Below are 22,594 nucleotides of genomic sequence, written 5' to 3'. Positions count from 1 at the left end.
CAAACGTTATATTAAGAATAATCATGTCGATGCACTGCGAGAATGTAAGTAAAGGATGACTGGGTGGATGAACAGCAGCAGTCGCTCCGCTCAGCTCGGATGTGCGGGGAATGGGTTGAGTGTCGGGCAGGCAGGCTGTGATCCCCGCTCTGCTACTGTGTGTGGACTTCTACAGTCACACCAACACACATCACACACCCGCTCCCATCTCCGGTCTTAAAGAAAAAAAAAAAAAAAGAGGCCTTGTGGGATGTCACATTAGGGGCATGTGTGTTGTTTCTGGGCTGCGTTCAAAGTACTTTTTCCTTTTTTAATTCTGTCGTATCTCAGGGGCTGATCGTTGGGACTGAAATGGACCAGGGTGAAACATGGCATTTCCTTTTAACAAAGTGGAGTGGTTGCAATTGTGTTACAAAAAAAAAAAAAAAAAGATTGTAAGACAATTCAACAGATGCAAAAGTCAAATGTTTTTACTGGTGGTTAACTTTGCCCTGCAGCTGAGAATCACTTACAAAGTCCTGCTCTTCACTGTCAAATTTCAATATCCAGATTAGTGGTAAACAATGACAAATTATACAGCACAGAACAGTAAAAAATACCAAAGTTAAAAATAAAAAGGACAATGTTGCTGATGATAACCGCAGACAGTACAGACAATATGTTTAGCAAGGAGCCATAATTTTTGCTTTTCAGCGAAGAACCAATGTGTTACTTCTACAAAAACTGAAAAAAAAAAATAAAATAAATCAGTGTTCTCACAAGAAAGAAAAAAATAAACAAAAAAAACAATCATCTGAAGTGAGATATCAATAGAGCAAAATCACAACAGTTTAACGATTAAAGAGCGACAGGCTTATAATGATTGAGACAGCTACAATGCTGTTATTATGGATAAGAAAATCTGAAGAAGAAAGAAAAAGCAAGAACCCCATTCAAGAATCGACGAACCATTGTGAGTGTGAAGGAGACAGTTTGTGGAGGATGCTAAACTAGCGGCGCTCATTCTTAGTGGAGACTGACACAGCGGCCCCTCAGGTCCCTGTTCTCCCTCTCTCCCACCTGGCAGGGTTTTACTGATGAAGAGATGGATGCCGGCCTCTCGTGGCCCCTCCCCCCCCCACCACCTGCAGTCATCCTCTACTGTGTCTGAAGTTCTTTACAGCTCTTCTTGGCGAACACAACAGCATCAGCGTAGTTTTCTTTTTGTGTGGGTTTGTTTTTTTTTGTTTTTTTGTTTAACCTGTTCAATTAACTCTATATATAGATGATCCTCTCTCATACAAACATATAAATACACCACCGCTGCTCTGCTCCACCACAGGAAGAGGCTTCGTCAGAGGGCTGACGCAGTCCTGTCGATGTACAGTCTCTGAAGTAGTATACAGGGTGGGCAGGCAAGAAATCTTCAATCTTTCTCTGTAGCATAGATTTGGACTTTTTTTTTTTTGTTGGTGATTTTTCTTTTAAATTTTGTCGTTTTCTCAAATATTTTTTTCTTTTTTCTTTTCTTTTTTTTTTGTTTTTACAGGATTTCATATTTGTCGACCAGGAAGGAGATTTCTGAAGAGAATCTAACGGAGCTGTCGCCGTCTACGTGAGTCACTTTGGTAACCTGGGAAAAAGAAAAAAGTCAGTTACTAACATGTAAGTACGAACAATACTGAGCACAATCAGGAGCGACCACAACTGTTTCTGCACATATTTACGCTTCACACAGTATCAATCCACAACATTTTACTCATGACGTGAAAAGTTTTTTCTACAGAACATCAACTAAATTTGACCCACTTTTTTTTCTTTTAAAACTTAAAGAGTCTCAGCCTTGTTAACTTCCACAACTAAAGACAGTTTATATAAAAGGTGTGTTTTGCTTCCCTCTGTCATTTCAGACCTCAATGATCCACAGTTCACTGTTGAGGAAATGGAAATAGAAAAAATGACAGACGTGTTTTAATTTAAACGTCTGTCAAAAAGTGGCCCTCGCTGTTTGGAGGTTTTATTGTCGATCATTAAATGCTCGTCGTTAACGTGGAGGTGTAGTCTGATGGACTTTCAAACATAATCAAAGGTGCAATAATGATAACGGGCTGAAACTAAGGAGTATTTTAATGATTCATCATTATTTGATAAAAAAAAAAAACTGGAAAAAAGCTCATCAGAATTTATATATACTAGATACTAGATACTGGATACTGGATTCTTGTGGCTGATTCTCTGTAAAAATAAGAATATATTTAACAGATATTGGACGGACTTGTGATGTATTGTTTATTCCTAACCTAACTGATTTGTTCTTGGATTGTTGTTTGTAGAATCTCAGATTCGTATTTATTCTGACGCTCTCCTTCTCGTTGTGTGGTTTGTGTTTGATCTGACTGACACTGATGGTGGACCGCTGGGGTCAGGACTAGAAAAGTTCTGACTTCTTCCTGTTCCTTTTCAAGCATGGATTTCTTTATCTGAATTATTTACTAGGACTCTGATGTGTCTGTTGATGTTTTTTGCTTATATACTTCATTTTGTTTTTTTTTTGTTCAAAATAAACCGGATCAATCAAAAACATTCAACAACAATCAACTAATCACTGCAGCAGGAAAATGTGTTCATTTCTAACCAGCAGTTGCAAACGATTCAGGTTCAGAAATTACTATCTCGAAGTTGATGAAGACACAGGCACAAAGACTGACACAGAAACCAACGACAGGTAAGACGTCTGCTCCGTCACCCACCTGGATGTCGCAGTAGTTGCGCTTGGACACAAAGGACACATTGATGGGGAAGAAGTCGTTGGGCTGTCCGGCGATGCTGAACTCCAGGCTCCCGGTCTTGTTGTTGGCATCGATGACCGGTAGGCACCACTCCAGGACGTTTCGCCTGCTGTCGTGTTTGTACTCTCCGTCCAGATCTCCGATCACAGGAGCTCCCACCCCGGATCTGCAGAGCAGCAGGGAGACAGACACACATCAGCACATGTCTTTGTTATGGATGCATTATTTCTTCACGATGAAAAAGTACAACCCTTTAAAACAAGATTCAACTTTCTGTCCTTTGTGTATTTTGAGGTTTCAGCCACGTCCCATTAAGTTTATAAAACTAACGGCTTCCCATAATATGTTTCAAATGTTATGATAGTGTATAGGTGTGATTAAAACTAGAACATTCACCAGTGTCTTAACTCTTAATTTAGCGAGGTGACCAGATCTCAAATCTGAAAACACTGAGTATATATCAACAACAATGACAAACAGTCAGTGTGACGCAGGAACAGCTCCTGAGTCAGGCAGCGTCTCGTCGGTGTACTTACGGTACAGGGATGCTGATGACCACATCGTTGAGCTCGAGACTCTCTTCCTGCAGCTCGTATTCAATGTTGACATCACAGCCGGTGCCGCTCTCTGAAGGCCAGCAGTTTACTGTGAGGTAGATGAGGAGATTAGATCAGAGATCAGATTATCTGATGAAATAAACAGCAGCAGCATCATTTTAAACTGGATTTACTCCATGAGTTTCCAGATGAAGCACGTGCGTCAGAACGTACTGGTTATAGGTATGAGGGACTCGTCTGTGGTCTGTAGTCTCCACTTCAGCACACCGACATCGTTGTTGAGAGGGAACGACTTCTCTGGATTCTTCAGGCCGATCACCGACTCCGCTGTGAACAACTTCTTGTCCACGTTGGGATGTGTCTGAGTAGAGACGACACACGGAAACATGAAACCAGAAACCAGAAACGAGGGCGACGGCTTGTTTTAGTGTCAGGTTTTAGAGTCACTGTGTGATGTGCGATGTGTGTCGACCTACTTGCAGCTGCAGTCCTTTGTTGTCATTGTTGTTGATAATGAGGCGAATGCGTCCGTTCTTGTCGTCCGTGACTCGGAGCGTCACCATGCCCAGCACCTCCATGTTCTGTAGGCCGCCGTCACGACCGCAGGTCAGCGAGATCTTCTCCTCCACACGCAGATGTACACTGGAGAGGAAACACATCCAAACAGTACGTATGTGTTATAATGTCGTGTGTATTCAGTGGTTACTTTGAATAAGTGGTTGAGTCGAGGCTGTACGAGGTGTGAAGTGTGTTCTCTCTGCTGTGTAAATAGTTACACAGCCAATGAAGACCTGCCACAGCTCACAGGATGTTTAGCTGACTCTGCTACCTAACTTGATCTGAGCTGTGTTGGTGGAAGAGATATGATCTTTGGCTCGGAGAAATGATGTCGACTGAACAGTGAGTGGATTCTACTTTCTTCGGTCTGGGGAGCTAACGCTAGTTAGCAGCTGTCTGCAGGTATCAGGCTGACGACACTGCAGATTAATTAGTGAGCAGACTTTCAGTTTATCACAATGAGAGTGGGTGTTGAAGCATCTGCTACAGTGAAGCACCCTTAAATCAAGTAATCTTTGATTTTTGAACTGGCCCTCTATTTTCACTTGATTGGAAAGTGTTGACCTCTAATGATGCCAGAACATTAATCATATAGACCATGTTGTGTCTGTACCTCTCCACGTTGACTGGTGGTGGCAGAGCCTTTGAAACATCTGAGCCTCTCTTTCCTGTGGAGGGCATGATGGTTTCACCCTCAGACTTGAGCTTGTCGACAAAGTTGTCCACCTCTTTCCCTTTAGCGCCCAGTTTCAGAGCCTTACTGGGTCCACTGGGTCTGAAGAAGAAAAAGACAAGAGGCTTCTTCAGTACCACATTGCATTGTAACGCAATCCAATACAAGAGCAAGCAAAGTTTAAATCAAAAGCAGCTGATTGGTGTGTTTGTCTGAGCCGTACCTGACTGCAGCGGGTGTGATCTTGGGTTTCTCTGGCTCGACGATGGTGTCTGTGATGATGGACCCCGAGGAGACGCTGGTCATGCCCGCGCTGCCGAAGCCGCCGAAAGCTGGCACCTTCTTTCCAGAGCGCTCAGCGTCCCTCCTAGCCTGCTGCAGCTCCTTGGCTTTCCTCCTCATCTCTGCCTTGGCCTCTCTTTCCTGAGTCTGTGTGATTAAAAAACAGCAACATTTCAATTACACATTTACACATTTTTAATAATACACTGAGAAAATGACACGTTTTCACTGGTGTTTGAAGTTTGCATTATTTTTCTACCCAATAAATACATAAAACTGCGTAACAGGATTAAACTAGTCGCTATATTCATGCTTGCAAATGGACATTGTTTGAGTATCCCCTTATTTTGTGTCTTCAATGACCCAATTTTCCCACAGTGACCGATAAACTTATCTTAACAGTGAGACCTCACCTCTCTGACAGCGCGGAAAACCTTCTCCTCGTGAGAGTCCATCTCTGTGAAGGTGCGGATCTGAGCCAGGTTGACGTTCTCCCTGTAGCCTAACGCCACGATCTCGTCGAAGGCGAAGATCAGGTCAAAACAGTGCTCCGATATCTCGCTCTCCTCCAGCACACGACAGTACTCTGGGATCTGAACAGGCGGGGAAGAGAAATGAATGTCAACCAAGTGAGCCAGAGCAAACATTTTAACATCTGGGACACCTGCAGTGAAAAACAGATGTGAACTGTTATAAAGTCACAAAATGATGAAATATAAAAGCCTAAAGCTGACAACTACACTGACCATGATGCATCTGATCCTGAATGAAAAAACAAACAACTAAACACTGTGAGACTGTTTATTCTTTATTCTGGATCTGGAATAAAACACTGTAAGACTTTAAGGAATGCTCCTTTTTGCTGAACTTAATGAACATTGTTTTCCGATTATTTTTGGGCCATGAACGCACCTTTCACCTATTTCTGAAAAGCTGTTTGCTTGCAACTCTAAACCAGATAAAGAAATGGCAGCTGCTGTTCAGTATTAATAGCAGAGCTTGAAGCTCTTTGTATTAATACGGACGTCAGGCTCTGAGCAACTGTAACAGACATTAAATAATAAGTTAACTTAATGTAATCTACCTTTTAATTAGAGACGTCCCGAGCCGATTGTAAAGATCGGTACCAGGGTTAATGCGGACATTTTAATGGATCAGTACAGACTGATTAAAACCACATCCTTTCGTTACTGTGCTCTGCTGTTTAATCCATATTTTATTCTATATTCAGCCTCATAGTGTTGCAGCTCCTCTCCTTTAAAACAGACAGGCTCAACAGTGCAGCATACCACTGCATAAACCAGTGAAAATTAGCGTGTGTGAATGTGAAATATTCGTTGGGTACACCGAGTTCAGACACTGAATTTAGTAAAACACACAGACTCGCTGATCTCCGATAGTAATAACCATCAGCAAAGCAGTGCAGAAAACATTAAGAAAGCAGATCCTCACTTTTAGCCGGTGATGCTTTCGCTGGTTGAAATAATTCCTGTTAATTCTGTGTGTTACTTCATGACAGGCATAAACTAACCACAGCTGTTGTCAGGGTGTGTGGTCTCTTTACATCACTGTCTGTACTTTTTAAAAGATCATTTGTGAGGGAAGAACCTCCACTCTCGAAACACCACTGTACATCCGTGAGTGAACTGAGTATTTCTTTAGTTCCAACAATTCCAACAGAGTGAGACGTCTTCTCTCTAGTGGATCACGTCACCTCACTTTAATTTTTTTTTTTTTTCAACTTTTATTCATATCAACAATAATTAATAATTGAAGCTTGAGATTGTTGGACCATGACCTTCAGTATTCGGATCAAAATGCTAATAGAAAATAAGCTGTGTGATCTGCAGCTGCGTTACTTCAGTGTGTGAGATCGATAGACAGACACCCAATACTGAATGACTTGGATCAGGGCCAAAAAATTAAAAGAAAAAAACAAAAACAAAACATGACCAGGACATCCCTACTGTTAATTATTACATCTTTTTTTTTACCGTTTTGGATTGTAATTTAAGATCTTCCATTTTCAAGATAAAGTGAGAACATTGAACACTGAACCAACTTCACTATCATTTCCCCACAGTGTGTTAATTAAAGGTGTCAATGGTTTACTAATCAAAACACCCAAATACAACCTACACACAATTTTGATTTTCTTTCTACCTCGAATGAAAATCAACTAAATGAAATGAAATCGTCTGAAAAGTGAAAACGCTGTCATCATATTACTTGTGCAGTACTGATGTTTGTCAGGAAATGGAGGAAGGCAGTGCACAATAGTTTGCTGTTACATGGCAAAGATAACTTCAGGTTGTCAAGAAATTTACTTGATGGACTGATCTGCTTGAAGCACGTTAATTACTAATTAAATGGCTTCACAGGGTGAAGTTGTCTCTGACAGTTTTCTCTTTTTTAAAATCTTGTAAGGGAAGGTGTCTGTGTTTGTTGAGCACTGCAGCATGAGTGTCATGATCAAAGCTACATATGAAGTTAAAAAATATTCCTCATTAACGGTTGAATCTACGCACTTCCATTAGACAATTACAACAGCAGACTGTAGTCTATTTTAGGTTTTCAGGTTTCAAATGCAGATACTGTTGGATGTCTACAATCAATCTACCTACAACAGATATACCATCAATGAGCAGTGAGAGGCTGGAGGTTGCTTCAGTGCATGGTACTGTAACTCAAAGGGAAACATCTGCATCTAGTGACAGGTCACAGTGACCGTATGTAGTGTGTGAAAAAGATCTCAGGGATTAAAGCAAAAAAACAAACAAACAAAAAACCTTTAGCCCTCGACACATGCTAAACAAGACAATTATGAGATTTAAGCACCACCCCACACACAATCATTGCTACAGTTCAAGCAGTGCCATTTGCCATACTGAATTCTCTCGTGACATACCATAAACACACACCTGGCTATTCGATTTTTTTTTGGACCATGAACTACAAGGTTAGCAGAGACAAGCCCATTTATTTTTGACTGTTTTACTGATCTCTGATAAATCACGTTAGCTAACCTGAAACACCTGGTAGCGCGATTTCTAAGTCCCGTAACACATGAGCTGGTCCTGACCTCCCTGGGGCCCTAATCAAAATTCTGCTAAGGGGCCACAACCCCTCCCATCTGTGAGCTATGTACCATTTTCGAATATAAAATACTATTTATACTATAGCTTGGCGAAATACTTGATGGTTATTATTTACAGAGAGATGTGCATATTGCCCGGTATGCTAAATTCAATAGTTGATGTCAATACATTGCTTTCCATCTTGCAGGAGTCCAGAGTTGTGATTAAAGCTTTACTGAGAGACTAGATAATCATTATTATGTTCGCCATATATTGTCTGGACTGGTCCCCACAGAGTTTGCTGCTGGGAAGCACGAGTTTCATTTGGTGCACATGATCGCGTGTGACGCAGTTATCTTTTCTGAGCTGCAGTTTATAAACGCTGGGGCCCGTTGGTGTTTATCAAATGTAATAATTAGTTCCACTATAGTTTCATTTCACATTCACTTTTGTCAGCCACAAAGTCACACAACAGCCCTGGAAGTGGCTGGTGAGCAAGACACAGACAGACCAAGACACGCTCTGCTGAGCTCGGTTATCGAGACAGACAGACTACAGACAGATGCACATCATACGTTACTGTAATTTACCTGTTCCATGGCATTTTTTTTAATCTTTTTTTGTGACCAGAAGGATAGTTCCACTTCATGGAAATTATAAACAAACATTGACACCCACTTTGACTTGAGGGCTAGAGAGAGCCTTGCATAATTTGTGGGGCCCTATGCCACTTACATAGCAAGCCCATAGGGCCCCTCCCCTCACCTTTTTTCCCTGTGGAGCCACACTGATCTCATACATGACTTCCCTTATATCCAATTGACAGAAATCAGTCATAGCGACAGGAAACTTTAATCCCTGAGATCTTCATTTATGTTGATTTAAGGAAAAAAAAGGCTAAACCTCTGATGTAATGTACAGGCATAGACAGAAACAGAAAGTTAACTCCATCATTTCTTACCACACGGGAGAAGAGTCTGAGTGTCTCCAGGTCCTCCAGGATGTTGCTGTTCTTGGTGGTGATGAGGACCATGTAGAGTTTCTCAAGGGGCTGGTACACATAGCGAACACTGTCTGTTTCGACAAAGGTGTGCTGCTTCCCCGTGTTCATCAGTTTAGGAAATGCAGCCAGGAGACCCTCGATACGCGTCCGGGTCATTTCCACAAACTGCCGCGATACAATGGCCTTTCCGGCCTTGGTGCACACCGCCGCTGCCAACAGCACCTGCAGGTGAAAAGACATCGTGAATATTATTGTGCCTTCAATCCTTCAGTTATAACACATTCACAATTTGAGTATGCAACTGTTTCCAAAACTCAAAAGTAAATAATAGGTCAACAGGAGCTTAATTATGTACAATGAAATGTCATCATTCATCCACAACACACACATTAGTGTGTACAGGTGTATGTGTAAATTCGGCATACTCACCACTCACTCAGAACTACCTATTCCAATAGTATTGCAGCTTGTAAAGTTGTAAATTCTCCTACTATGGTTCGTTTTGTGTAATAAAGTCTGCAGGAATGGCTGATAATGGTTGACGTTTTACTGGAATACTTCCTGCAGCAGAGACAACATATATGCCGAATTTAACAGCGCTGAGGAGCGATCCAGCAGATGTCCCGTAGTTTTAATGTTGTCTTTGTGTCTGCCACGAAGTACAAGCAACTTTGAATTGACAAAATTTTGAACGGTGTTTGGTGAAACGTTCCCATCAGGGCAGACACAACGGCAGCGATCGTGGACAGGAACAATACGCTTCCATAGCAGTAAATTAACTTACACATAAGTGTTGATTTATCTTAATCCAAGTAAGTTCACTATTAATGATACTTTATTTCACGCTGGCCAATGAATGAAAGAGCTGCATTCATTCCACGTTGACAATGGCTGAAGCTGGAAATGAAAAGACCCCCGAGTGCAATGTATCTCAACTTGATATGGACAAGCAACAGCTGTGGTAACCGTTGATAATCTAGAAAACAAATTGTCCCACCTAGTTAACCATAGTGATAATACAAATGTACACATGCTTATGGTTAGTTTAAGCACCGGTATCCAGTCTTGTCTGGCTGAGGACAAGCTGACAGCAGGTAACGTTAGCTCAGATCCGGCTAGTGACAGGAGCTAACACTAGCGCTAGCTTGTAAAGCTAGTTAACGTCAGCAGTATCTGCACATTCAGTGCCGCCTATTCACGTAAAATTTGGCTCTTTATAATGAAACAACGGTTAATTTGTTTATTTTTAGCAAGTAAATATAACGTTGACGCTGTCTACATAACGGACAGAAACGTTTGTATTAGCTTATTTCGCTCCTGGAGAGGCTAGCTAACTGGTACCCAACTAGCTTTAGCTATTTGCCAGATTAGCCAATGTTATGATAATTGCAAGGCCCGATAAAAGGCAGGAAAATATCACGATTTTCGACTGTCACTCACCATTTTGGTCTCTCTCTATGGTACGACGATCTTCAGTGTCTCGTGTTTCCTGCTTAGGGGGGTTTCGAGTCACTCTGGAATAACAAGGTGCGAATGTGCAGCTGACTTCAAGTTGTATGATTGTTAGCTAGCTAGCGTCAATATGGCAGCAGTACAGAGCCACGTCTCCACCGGAAGAGCAGCGCCAGATCAGCCCACCGTGGAAACCAATGACGTGGGCCCCAAAATGTTGGCCTTGTTGCATAAATAAGTTACTACAGCTGCTTCCACGGGCGTTTCTTCCTCCTGTTTAGATTTCCCAGGTAGTGGCAACGACTTACGGGCTCCATTTACCTTTAATCTATGAACCGAATAAGCGATGGTGATACGAGATACTGAAATATTTTAAGATCTGCCACACTGATGTGTATATATCATTGTTGACAACGGCCATTATTTATAGAAATCATTAAAACTTTCAAACTTTTTTTTTTTTTTTTAAATAACATGTCACGTTTTAAAAAAACACAACATGTATGTGCCCTTAGATTACAGTGTTTTAAAGTTTTTAATTAATTTCTTCACGAATAATCTTATCACATGGGGTTACCTAATAAGTCTCTACTGTAGTTATGCTTTTTTTTAAAATATATATTATTATTATTAATGTTATTTTAAAATATACCATGGTGCAATTTTAAAATGGCTGCTCCTCCACTGACTGCAGCTTGGGTTGTACCTCAGTTTTACATCAATTTGAACCAAAGTCTCAGCCACATGAATAAATGTACATGTAAAATTTTTCATTTTTTATTTGGGATTTATTATATGCTGGGAATTGTGGGCTGCACTGCTACTGATAAAATGATAAACATGCAAAACAATAAATACACTGTGGATTTACATACAGCATATAAAACAATAATAAGCCTGAATGTGTTTTTCATGAAAAAGTATGTTACAATTATCACACAGCAAAAACTGTCACTGTGTGTTCAACAGTTATAATAAAATATATTTTTAAAAAATCAGAACTTCTAAGATCCACTCAGTTTCTGGACTATTGAGTATTTCATTGCTCTATAAACTACAAAGATCAACAAACTATTAGTTTTAACTAGTTATGTTATAACTGCTTTGTTCAACTGAAGCACGATATCAACTGACTTGAGGGCTCTAAGGTGGGTTCTGGTTTACTACCTGTGGGGCCCTGTCTTGAAGAGGGTCTGTGTGACAAAATGTAGTCTTCAGGCCTTTATTATCTGTGTTTTTATTATTCTAATTGACACACTATCATGGCTCACTGGAACACTTGAAAGGGGCAAAGCCATTGTTCATGTTTTTAGTAACACCAAAGGCCTACACTTTGGGGGCCTACCAATGAGCGACCCGTAGCTGGTTAATCTAACCATGGCTCTTATAATACTGAAAACTATAATAGCAAATTTTGACTTGTCTAAATTGATAGTGCCACATGTTGAGATATTACCTATAAATAAATAAAGTATCTATCATCTATCTATCTATCTATCCACTCCACTATAGAACTACAGAATTCATGGTGTTGCAGTAACTTATTTTGGTCACCAGGTGTCATCAGTTAAACTGTGTGTGGAAGATGTGGAGCCACACTGTCAGCTCTATTTATTCATTAAGAGGTGGAGGTGTCAACACAGTTCAATGGTCCTTTCCCTAATGTATTTAAGAAAGCCACAAATATGTGGGCCAGCTGTATTTAGTGTTACTCTCACTCACAGATTGCCTCCTTAATCCTCCCTTATGGCATTATATTCTCATTATCATACAGTTAGGTAGATGTGGCACTTGATATACAAGTTAAAATACCGGTAGTATTTACCATGGCCACATCATCAGGTCACAATAAAAAAAAGTCACACAAGTAAAGCTTTAAAATGTTCCTTTTGATTGTAAGTATATAACAGCAGTTCTGATTTTGAGTCAGTAAACTGTGTTCACATATAATGAGGATTTTTTGGGACTAACACAGAAAAATGCGAAACACACATTCGACCAATATTTTGATTTGACCGTGACTTCGTTATCCATGCACTTCGATCACACTCTCCGCAAGAGGAAACTGGTAGACGGAACAAGGAAATGACCTCTAACCAGTCCAATGACATCACGAGGTTCCGCATTGATTCATTCATATGGGAGCTGAGGGAGAGGACAGCTCTGACTGTTTCCAAGGATTTCATAATTTTTTAATGGATTTACTATCCAGGAAAACGCGCTGTTGATTCCAATAACATCGGCGGAGTAAAGCGGATCATCGATATGACGGAGGAGCAAAAATCTCCGGTAGGATTTCCTTCAATTGACCCGGTCGTTAGCACCATGCATGAAGCAGTCACTGCTCTTTCTGATGGGGACCGCCATTTCCGTATGTGCCGGCTTTTGGAGCGCGGTGATTGGCTAATGTTAACGTCTGTTTTGGTATTCGGCTTCCCATTGGACGGTGAAAAGTAGGCGGGGAGCTGTTGACAGATAGGAGCTAGTTTGTTAGCTTTGATTTTGTACTATTTTATTCAGGTTTGTAGATGACTTAACTGATATTTTAGCTAATGACGTCTTGAAAAATGTGGGTTTACTTTTGAAAAAGTGACGTCACATTGACATTCGGCTTAGAAATCAACCAGGAATACTTGCTATTTTAGCTCCTTTTACACCCTTTAATTCTACTTTTACCAACTTCGTGTAATGCTAGTAACGTGGGAAGCACCTTTTTATGTTGTCAATTTTAGCTAATTAAGTCCTATTTGCTCTATTTCACTGATGCTGAATGCAGGTGTGCACATCAGAGTTTCTGTAAAAACATTCAAATTTATGATTTAACCTGGTGCTTTGCTAGGTAACGTTAAAGTAGTAGATTTTTGAGTGTAGTTTATTGACAAGCAGAAGATAACAATTAAAAATGCAGCTTCAAACAGCTTTAGTGACAGGATGACTTCATGTCTGTGAAAATCCATGATAGCACATGAAGAAAATTAAAAAAAATTGAGTCATAAATAATAACATATTTTATAAATACAGAACATTGTGAAAAAAAATGTAAATTGTCAAATATTTTAATAAACTATTAAAACTAAACTCACAGTTATGAAATGTTATTTCAGTATTTTCAGTATCATGGTTTATATGGAGTCTTCTATTTCCCATTGCAAAATTTCCAAAGAGCTAGTATTTCCTATTGGTGTATTTCCCAGTGACACGCTTGTATTTCCTATGTAATATAATTTTTTATAATAATGTGATTTCCCCCCAATCCCTGCCTATTCAACCTTAAGCTAATCACATGCCTCCATCCTCTCTTACCAGGCTTAGCCAACTAAATAAAAGTGGCTAATGACATCTTTGATAAAACATTATCAGTTCTTCATAACCAGTTTTTAATATAAGAATAATTCACGTAGAGTGTACAGTTTTTTAAGACGATATCAGCACATAGTGTTAAAGATATATTACCTCATTTCATACACAGAGGAATATTTAGAATAGAAATTCAAATTACAAATATCAGCAATGAGAATTGTGATTTAAGTTTTCATTAATTCAGAGTATTGTTATTTTCTGATCAGTAGCAGCTCTGCTGTTGGCAGCTGACCATTCAGAAAATAAAGAGTGTCAGAAAAGAAAAGTCTCCACACACACTGTCTGTTGTATGACCACACCTTATACCCAGGACCCTCCTAAGCTGCCCCTCCCTGCCTTTTATAACGGACTCAATGAATTGGCACACTTATCTTTTGGAACCAGAGATATCTTGGGGTGGAGGTCCTGAAGGAGTGGGGGTGGTGTCCGGTAAAAAAGACCACTGTTCAGTATCTAGAGGCTATATGACCTCAGCACAGCTCCTTACCAGCACACAGCAGGCAGTCCCAGCCACACAGCGGACACAATAGCCTCTACAGTGCAGACACTAGTGTGGACTCAGAATTATGGAGGATGGACCTTACAAGTACATCAGGGTGAGGCGGGCAGAGAAAATGCTGGATGTGGTTGTAAATGAGCAGCGGTAACTCAGCTGGAGGCTCTGCAGAAAGTGAGTTTATTAACTTCTCTTTTTACCTCTGCAGGATGGGAACGGCAAGGTTAGTCGGGTCATCCGGATCGGAACCCGCAAAAGCCAGGTAAAGTCCTGTATTCATTCATTTCTGAGCTTTAATTCAATTATGTTCATTAACTTTATAAGCATTCAGAGCAGATGACCTTCGGATCATTTATATTTTTGGCTTTGATTTTGGTTTTAACTATAATTTCAATGTGAAGATAACTCACGCAGAGTCTCAATGTGTCAGTTAATTGTGAGTTATCTAAAGCACCGTTCCTCCACGCTGGTTTAGATACAGCAGAGAAAGACGTCTGCAGCTCTTCTGCAGAGATAAGATGGCTCTGACTCAACAATGTCTCCTTAAGATAACTGCTCCTCACTGATTTGATTGTCACTGACTCTGTGGATGAGTGTTTAACACTCTTTTTACAAGTATGAATACGATCCAGCTAAAGTCAGTTGCTGCTGTGCTCTTCTGTCCCAGCTGGCGTGCATCCAGACGGACAGTGTGGCGGAGAAGCTGAAACAACTGTACCCTGACCTCCACTTGGAAATAAGTGAGAATTGTCCCAAACTTTCAGTTTTTGTGAAGATATCGTAACAGAAAATGTACTGTTCATTTGTAGCTGTGTCACAAATTTCTTAGCGTCACAGAGGCATTTTTGCTTTGACGATTTGATTAATTATAAACTCTATAAATGTAAAAAAAAAAAATGCTGTAAAATCATTTTTATGGCATTTACACAGTTTTTTTGTCTTGAACACACACTAATCAAAAACCAGTTATGGTCTTGCAGACACTACTTTACAAAAGCAATGACTTAATGATCCACTGAAACGTAGTGCAGATGTGTGGCTCCATTTCTGACTTGTTCTTGGTGTTTTCGCTGTTGTTTGTGCTTTTATTGAACCTCTCTATCTTCTGTCTTTCAGTTGGCATGACAACGACAGGAGACAAAATCCTTGACACAGCTTTATCAAAGGTGAAGCTTGTTTAAATGAGTATTCAAAATTACTATATATATTACGGGACAAATTTTAGTTTTACTTTAGTTTTATTTTGAAGGCCACTCAAACCTGGTTGAAAAGTGAATCAAACTATTAATCAGTTATTATACTATTAATTAACTATACTATTAATCAGTCAAAACATTTGCCAGTTCATTCTCTGTTAATGGACACAAAGCAGAGACTTCATTATAACAGACCAACATCAGCAATAGAAAGAAAATTCATTACAGAATAATTTCTGATTTGATACCTGATATATGGGCTTCATATGGTGCATTTATCCTGCTTGGAAATGTCTTATTTTATCTGCAACAGATCGATTTAAAGAAGAATTGTACCAGAATGTAACTGTTTGTTTTTTTTGTTTTTTTTTAATGCAGATTGGAGAGAAGAGTTTGTTCACCAAAGAGCTGGAGAACGCTCTGGAGAGGAACGAGTGAGTGTGACCGGTGTCATCTGTGGCTGACACCACCCTGTCTCCACTGCATTGTTTCATCAGCAGACACCGACTGTTGGCGTTTAACTCTTTAACTAAGACTGATACTTCTGTGCTGTAGCTGCACATCACAGTTCATTTGTGAATTTATTCTACAGTTAAAATGACAAAAAGCAGCATGAATAACACTGACTGCATGACTTAGACTATAATAAAATACTGATATCAGCCAAGTCGGCATCATTCAACTGGCCATTTATCCCATATATAACACCATCAGACTGAATCCATGCAGAGGGGAACCCTTTGATTTCTGCTGCAGCCTCAGATGTTGCAGGTGTCTCTGTTCTGTCGCTGCCTTGAAGATGTAACATAAGGTTCACCACTGAATGGCTGTATTGTACCATGAAACATAAAAGGAGCATGTAAACATGACTGTGCTCCTCTGTGTCCTGCAGGGTCGATCTGGTCGTTCACTCGCTGAAAGATCTTCCCACCACTCTGCCTCCAGGATTCACTATAGGAGCTGTGCTGAAGTAAGTGCGCTCACACGAGTCAGGGCGTCAGGGCGTCAGGGTGTCAGGGCGTCAGGGTGTCAGGGTGTCAGGCCGTCAGGCTGTGTTTTAAAGTCACTTTTCCAGCCTATGACCTGAGAATTAGTAGAATTAGTTCCATTAATTCTATTTTTAACAGTTTCAAGATGGAGGATGTTGCAAAACAGAAGCAGCTGACATTGCCACAGGCTGACACGGCACCATTTTGACAAACAGTTTTAGCTCCTAGGCTAATTTCCTTTTAAAGTCCAACAGAAATCTGGATTCTCCTCAATTTTTTGAAAGAAAACTATAATGTCAATACAGCTAATGAGCTAAATTTCCATTTTTCAAAAAGGATAGAACCATTTTTGGACATATTTGAGGTAAAAGTGTCTCTTGGTGGGGGTTTCCATGGCAGTGGAACTGACATCTGAAGGTGTTGCCGGGAGACATGCTGTTAAATAACCTGATGCGCCACTGACTGGAGAAGATCACAGCCCTGTTTAGCCTGGAAACACAATTAGTAAGCTGCTCTAACAAGCTATTACGTTCCTGAGTGGGAGCTGTGGTCGTGTCTCTCTTTAATGCGTCCAGTTGTGTTGCAGTCTTATCTCAAGGGCACCACAGTGGTGTTGATGAAGGTTGGAGAAATGCTGCTGTTTCACTTTTCTCACCCAGATTTAATCCTGCCAGTCCAGGGATTCGAACCGGCGACCTTTGAAACTTGTTCCCCAAACCTTCAGGCCGCCACTGCCTCAAACTAAAGACATGAAGTGATATAACAGTTGTTTTAGTCAGCAGTTAGTGGCAGCCAGGAAATGCAGGGAAAACAAAGACTGCCAGCAAGTAAACAATGTTGTAAACTATTAGATTAAATTAAATCATATTTAAAAAATATTTTAAAAATCTAATGAATAAAATTTAAGGGAGGAGACGGATCCATTTATAAGAAAACTAATTTCTTCATTTAGTTGTCTCTATTTTAAATAGAGTTTTCAACCATTTTGTTTTCAGAAATGTATTTACATCAGTGGGAAGGCGAGGCGTTCAGGGGACAGGAAACAGAGGAAGACAAAGTCCCAGCCTGATTGAGAACATATTGTCAAACCATATCATGAGGCCTTTATTGTTTATTACAGCCGCTGTCGCTGAAGCGCAGTGGAGGAGATAGTGAGGCTGTGTTTGGGACATAAGCTCTTCCTTTGTTGGAACAGTTCCTATTGGTCCATATTGGCACTCAGTGCGAGTCAAATGTTGCTCATTGTCCATTCTGCAGATCGCTGTAGTATTTGTTGTGTAATCTCACTGACCAGCTGTAACCACTCACTGTCCTTTTTAGGAGAGAAAACCCCCACGATGCCGTGGTCCTACATCCAAAAAACACAGGGAAAACTCTGGACACTCTGCCGGAGAACAGGTACGGTGCAGTGGATCATCTGACTGGTTGTGTTTGTCTTCAGTCACATCACACCTGACTTCACACTGTGTGTTTTGTGCAGCGTGATCGGCACCAGCTCGCTGCGCCGCGCTGCTCAGCTGAAGAAGAGATTCCCACACCTGGAGTTCAAGGATATTGTATCCTTTCAGCTCTGTGAACATGATAATATCTGATAATAAGACGGGGGTTATTTTGTTCCTCATGAGGGTGGTGGGGGGTGGAGGAGGTTGTCGAGCCAGAGAGGATATTTGTTTCTGTCCTTAACTGTCGTCTGCAGCGTGGGAACCTGAACACTCGTCTGAAGAAGCTGGATGAGAAGGCGGACTACGCCGCCATCATCCTGGCTGCTGCCGGCCTCAGGAGAATGGGCTGGGAGAACCGGATCAGCCAGGTACAGTTCTGCTCATATCAAGTCCTCTGTGTGAAGTCCAAGTCTCTCTGAGGGACACGGAGTCAAACTGTCTCATCTTGTTTTTCCATCGGTAGATCCTGGAGCCTGAAGACTGCATGTACGCTGTTGGACAGGTCAGAACAGTGAGATGCAACATATGACTCATGCATAGAAGAAGAGGATAATTGATAATCAATTATGATAATAATAACACCTGACATTCATACGTGTGTGTTTTTCATCAGGGGGCTCTGGCAGTGGAGGTTCGGGCCAGAGATGCAGACATCCTGGAGATGGTGTCCGTCCTCCATGACTCTGAAACCGTGCTGCGCTGCATAGCTGAGAGAGCCTTCCTCAGACAACTGGTACACACACACGTACACACACACACACACACACACACACACACACACACACACACACACTCTAACTAACTAACTAACTAATTTCCCTAGTGTATTGAACTGAACATCTCGTCTGTTGCAGGAGGGTGGGTGCAGCGTTCCTGTGGCTGTCCACACTGAAGTGAAAGACACCCAGGTAAGAATGCCAGGTAGAGACAAGTGTGTTTTTACCTTAACCAATCAGTAGTGAGTGACATATCTGACCAATGACATCATTTTCAGTCAGAACGTCACTGATTTCACTCATCAAAGTCTGTTTATGTGTTGGGGAGAACTACTACTACTGAAGCTGTGTAAAGTCTTTTCACGGCTCCAGAGGGAAGTCTGATAAATGTCCTCAGGTGATGTCACTTGTGAGAGCTGAATGGGCTCATGAGAGTTTGTTGTTGTGTTTTCTCAGCTCTACCTGACGGGCGCCGTGTACAGCCTGGACGGATCCGACAGCCTGAAGGAGACCATGCAGACCAGCATTGCTGCTGATGACAAGGTACAAAGAGGCTGAACGGAACAAGTAATGAGTGTGACGTCGTCTTGTTTTCCGTCATGATTGATGAAGCGTTTCTGTGTGTCAGAGCTTAGAGCAGGTGGACGAGCCTGTCCAGAGAGTGGGAGTCACAGCCAGCAAGATCTCGGGTGAAGCCCAGGACAGAGCTGAGCGGCTGGGGGTCGACCTGGCCAACTTACTGCTGAGCAAAGGAGCCAAGGAGATCCTGACGGTGGCCAGGCAGCTCAACGACGCCAGATAATCCTGCTCTGCCGGGGGGGGCGGGGGGCGGGGCTACAGAGGTCTTGGCCTTGCGTCAAGTAAAAACTTGCCTTTTTTTTTTCATGTTATATTACACATTTGGTGAGCTCAGTCAACAGCACAGAGGTGGTTGAGGATTTCAAACGCTTCTTGGACCAATGTTGTGCTCAGTCTGGTTCAACGCTGCTCAGCTGACCGTCATTATCAGCTGCTTCAGAATCACTGCAGCTCTCCTGGTCCTGGTTCCCGCCTGCTCTTACCTCATGGAACCAGCTCCTGAGCTGTGTAGAAACAGCCTTACTGGGATTATCAGTGGGAAACACAAAATGGCCTTTAAACGCTGTCGTCAGCACTTAGAGCGCCGTCGCTGGCTGATATCCTCATGGTGAAACCCTTTTTGTTTTTGTTTTTTTTAAAGCGCATCTGTGTCTCAGTAAATGGTATGCCACTAAAATTCAGCATTCTCAAATATTTTTTCCTCAAGGATGTTTCATCAGTGTCCAATAATTGTTTAGCAGATAAAAAAAAAAAAAGGAGAAGTTGAAGCAGAATTCCTCTTGTAGCTTTTAGCTGCTTTCTCTTTTGGAAAGCTGAGTTTTGATGGTACCAAAGACGAGTTTCCAAGTGCGCTGCCGCCGCAGTGAAGTGGAGCTTATTAAGATGTGAAAGTTGACAAATGTAAATATAAATGTAAATTCATTCATCAGCTCTAAACTCACAAATCACAACTTTATCCTTTGGTTTGTTGGTTTTATTATGTTGGCGTATTTTCTGCAGAATCTTTATTAAGCTCATGTTGAATGTCACATTTTCAGCTGATGTTTAAGAGTGTACCAGCTACCTCTTCTACAGAGACGGAGAGTTTATTTAATATGCACGATCACAAGCTGTAGGGAGCGTTTGTTTTACTCCACCTGTGGAGCAGCTTTGTACTGAGAGTTTCACTAAACGACTGGAGAACACTTGTTTAACACTGGAGCTATCGACCCGCGGCGTCTGCTGTTCAGCTTTCTGCTCTGATTTTTAAAAAAGTGCACTGGGCAGTTTGTTCTGTTGATGCTTTGCTGATGTGTCCTGCAGCACCACGCTGGGCATCAACCGTCAGCTGATGAGTTTTAAATAAAGTGTAAATGCTACAGTTGTGGTTATACAGTCGTGTGATGGACTTTTTAAAAAGGTGAAGAAGAGGCTTTCATGTTCAAATTGCTGCTGATTTTGCGACTCAGAAAGCAGCAGAACAAACCCTATCTAACTGAAAATAATACAGATAATTACTTTAAACCATAACAGTATTTTACAGCTGTATTGCCACACTCTGTACACTGATTTACATCTTGAGTAAATGGCCGTTATAGACTCATTCATGCTGATGGCACTATGTTGTGCTGTAATCACGTTAAATTCACCAAACACAAATTAGAAGCCTTCTCTCATAATTATGGCTCCTGTAATTTTGACTTAGAATCTCATGCTGATAATTAATAATCATAAAACTCAAATATTGAACCTGTATCTTCATAACTACAAGATCTTTGGTGAATGCACTGTTCAAGATTTTAGCAGGTTCTCTCTATAATTAGTGGAAGAAAAACAAATGAAAACCATTTGCTGTAATGTAAAGATGCTGTACTCCACATATCACAACTTAAGTGTTTCCAAAAGCAATAGATTTTCAAACTTGTTGACCTTTATAATAAGTTGCCTAATGAATTAAACGTATGTCTGAAATGCCATTTGTCTTTCTATAGTTTCTATCAAAGTGCCACCTCAGTACATGTGAACTGTGTCTGCCTTAAATAAAACTGTCTGTTCTTTGGAAATCACAGTGTATCATCAGTAAACCCACTGTACAGCCAGTGTGTTTTTATTTTATAGCTCTTTATTGTGTATTATACTTAATTTAAACCTCTTAAACCTCCTGAGACAATGTGAGGTAACATTTGCCATATTTGTATTTCAGCTTTAATTTCTGTATGAGTTAACATAGTGTTTCTCTATTTAGATTCTTTGTTACAGAACCTGTGAAGGTCAGGTCAAATTACAAACTCCGATGTCATGGAACAAATGTCAATAAACGTATGTGTGTTGTACCTGTTGAGTCTTTGAGTCTTTATTGATCAGAAATCAGATGAGACCAAAATACAGTGCTGAGGCGGCAGAAAGACTACGGTCACTCAGATAACCACTCTTCACAACTGTGGTGAGCAGAGAAGCTTCTCAGCCTTGAGATGCCTCGACCTAAATTACTCTTTTATATGAGCAAAATGTTGACGAAAATAATGCACAAAATATTATTTTATTATTTGCTGAAGTGGTGCAACAGCTGGCCAGTTGCTGAACAGACGTATTAAGATGGTACAAGTCCCTGTTTTCATCTACGACTTCCTGAGCGGTAGCATTGGTCTAAATTGCCAAGACTTTCTGCGGCTTGTCATATCAACCTCATCCAGTCAAACTGCAGCCTTCCATACCGAGTCTTCCCACAGGGATCCAAAGTAAAGAAGCTGTGTTGGGAGGCCATTGGGATCACATGATGGAAGTGAGAGGAGGAGGAGGAGGAGGAGGAGGAGGAGGCCAGCTCCTGAGTGTCTTTCATCTGAATGCTCTGCACCACCCTCTGAGGTGCTGCTCCCTGACCAAGCTGGACTGAAGTCAGTTGTCTGGCATTGGAGGGCTTCCCTAGAGGCTTTGTTGTTGCGCGCTTGTGGCCTCCTTGGTCTTCGATAGAGGTGACGCCTTGTGCAAATCGTGCAGGGTCAGGACAGAGTGGGCGGCTGGGACTAGTTTGAATAGTGGACGACTTCGTCCCAAATGCTGAAGAGCTACTCAGGCCACCGTTCAGACTCCGCCCCCTACTTTGTGTAGCTCTAGAAGCAGGAAAGCACTGAGCAGGGCTGGAGAGTTTTCCACAGCGTGACAATTTCAACTTCTTATAGAACTCCAGGACTTTTCTATCAAGGGTCACCGGCTCTTGGTCGCTGATGTTTCTGTACTTGTCTGAGGACAGGAGGAACCTTTTATCTCTGATTGGTTCAGGGGGGCTGGGGTCTGGTTGGGGTTGAGGATCCTCTGGGATTGAAGGGGCAGACTTCTGGGGATGAGAAGTCCAGTTCTGGGGCTCTGTGGTTGGGAGACACCTTGTAAAACTGGGTTCTGCAGCTGTGGGGAGATACATACAAACAGGAGTTCATGACTCAAACACCACAAGATCTGGACCAAGAGAA

General features: G+C 41.3%; 2 protein-coding genes across 2 annotated transcripts; one reads left to right on the top strand and one right to left on the bottom strand.

The window, feature by feature from the left end:
• Positions 1-455: 455 nt before the first annotated feature.
• On the bottom strand, positions 456-10,527 carry arcn1 (archain 1). The gene is made up of 10 exons (XM_022769288.1): positions 10,359-10,527; positions 8,877-9,140; positions 5,252-5,431; positions 4,780-4,985; positions 4,497-4,658; positions 3,802-3,967; positions 3,539-3,686; positions 3,305-3,413; positions 2,730-2,934; positions 456-1,612 (listed from the first exon to the last, which is right to left on the bottom strand). Exons 1-10 carry the CDS (start codon positions 10,359-10,361, stop codon positions 1,523-1,525), a joined length of 1,533 nt encoding a protein of 510 aa, XP_022625009.1. The 5' UTR covers positions 10,362-10,527; the 3' UTR covers positions 456-1,522.
• Positions 10,528-12,500: 1,973 nt separating this feature from the next.
• hmbs (hydroxymethylbilane synthase) lies at positions 12,501-21,449 on the top strand. The gene is made up of 14 exons (XM_022769289.1): positions 12,501-12,659; positions 14,435-14,488; positions 14,894-14,966; positions 15,343-15,392; positions 15,801-15,856; positions 16,315-16,392; positions 17,732-17,809; positions 17,892-17,967; positions 18,108-18,221; positions 18,317-18,355; positions 18,467-18,586; positions 18,708-18,761; positions 19,026-19,112; positions 19,198-21,449. The coding sequence occupies exons 1-14, from the start codon at positions 12,636-12,638 to the stop codon at positions 19,369-19,371; spliced, it is 1,077 nt and encodes a 358-aa protein (XP_022625010.1). The 5' UTR covers positions 12,501-12,635; the 3' UTR covers positions 19,372-21,449.
• Positions 21,450-22,594: the final 1,145 nt, after the last annotated feature.

The sequence above is a fragment of the Seriola dumerili genome, unplaced genomic scaffold (genome assembly GCF_002260705.1).
Source record: "Seriola dumerili isolate Sdu_G_001 unplaced genomic scaffold, Sdu_1.0 BDQW01002628.1, whole genome shotgun sequence".
In the NCBI taxonomy this organism is placed as follows: Eukaryota; Metazoa; Chordata; class Actinopteri; order Carangiformes; family Carangidae; genus Seriola; species Seriola dumerili.
The sequence above is the reverse complement of the archived record's forward strand: the minus strand, read 5'-3'. Positions and strand labels throughout refer to the sequence as shown.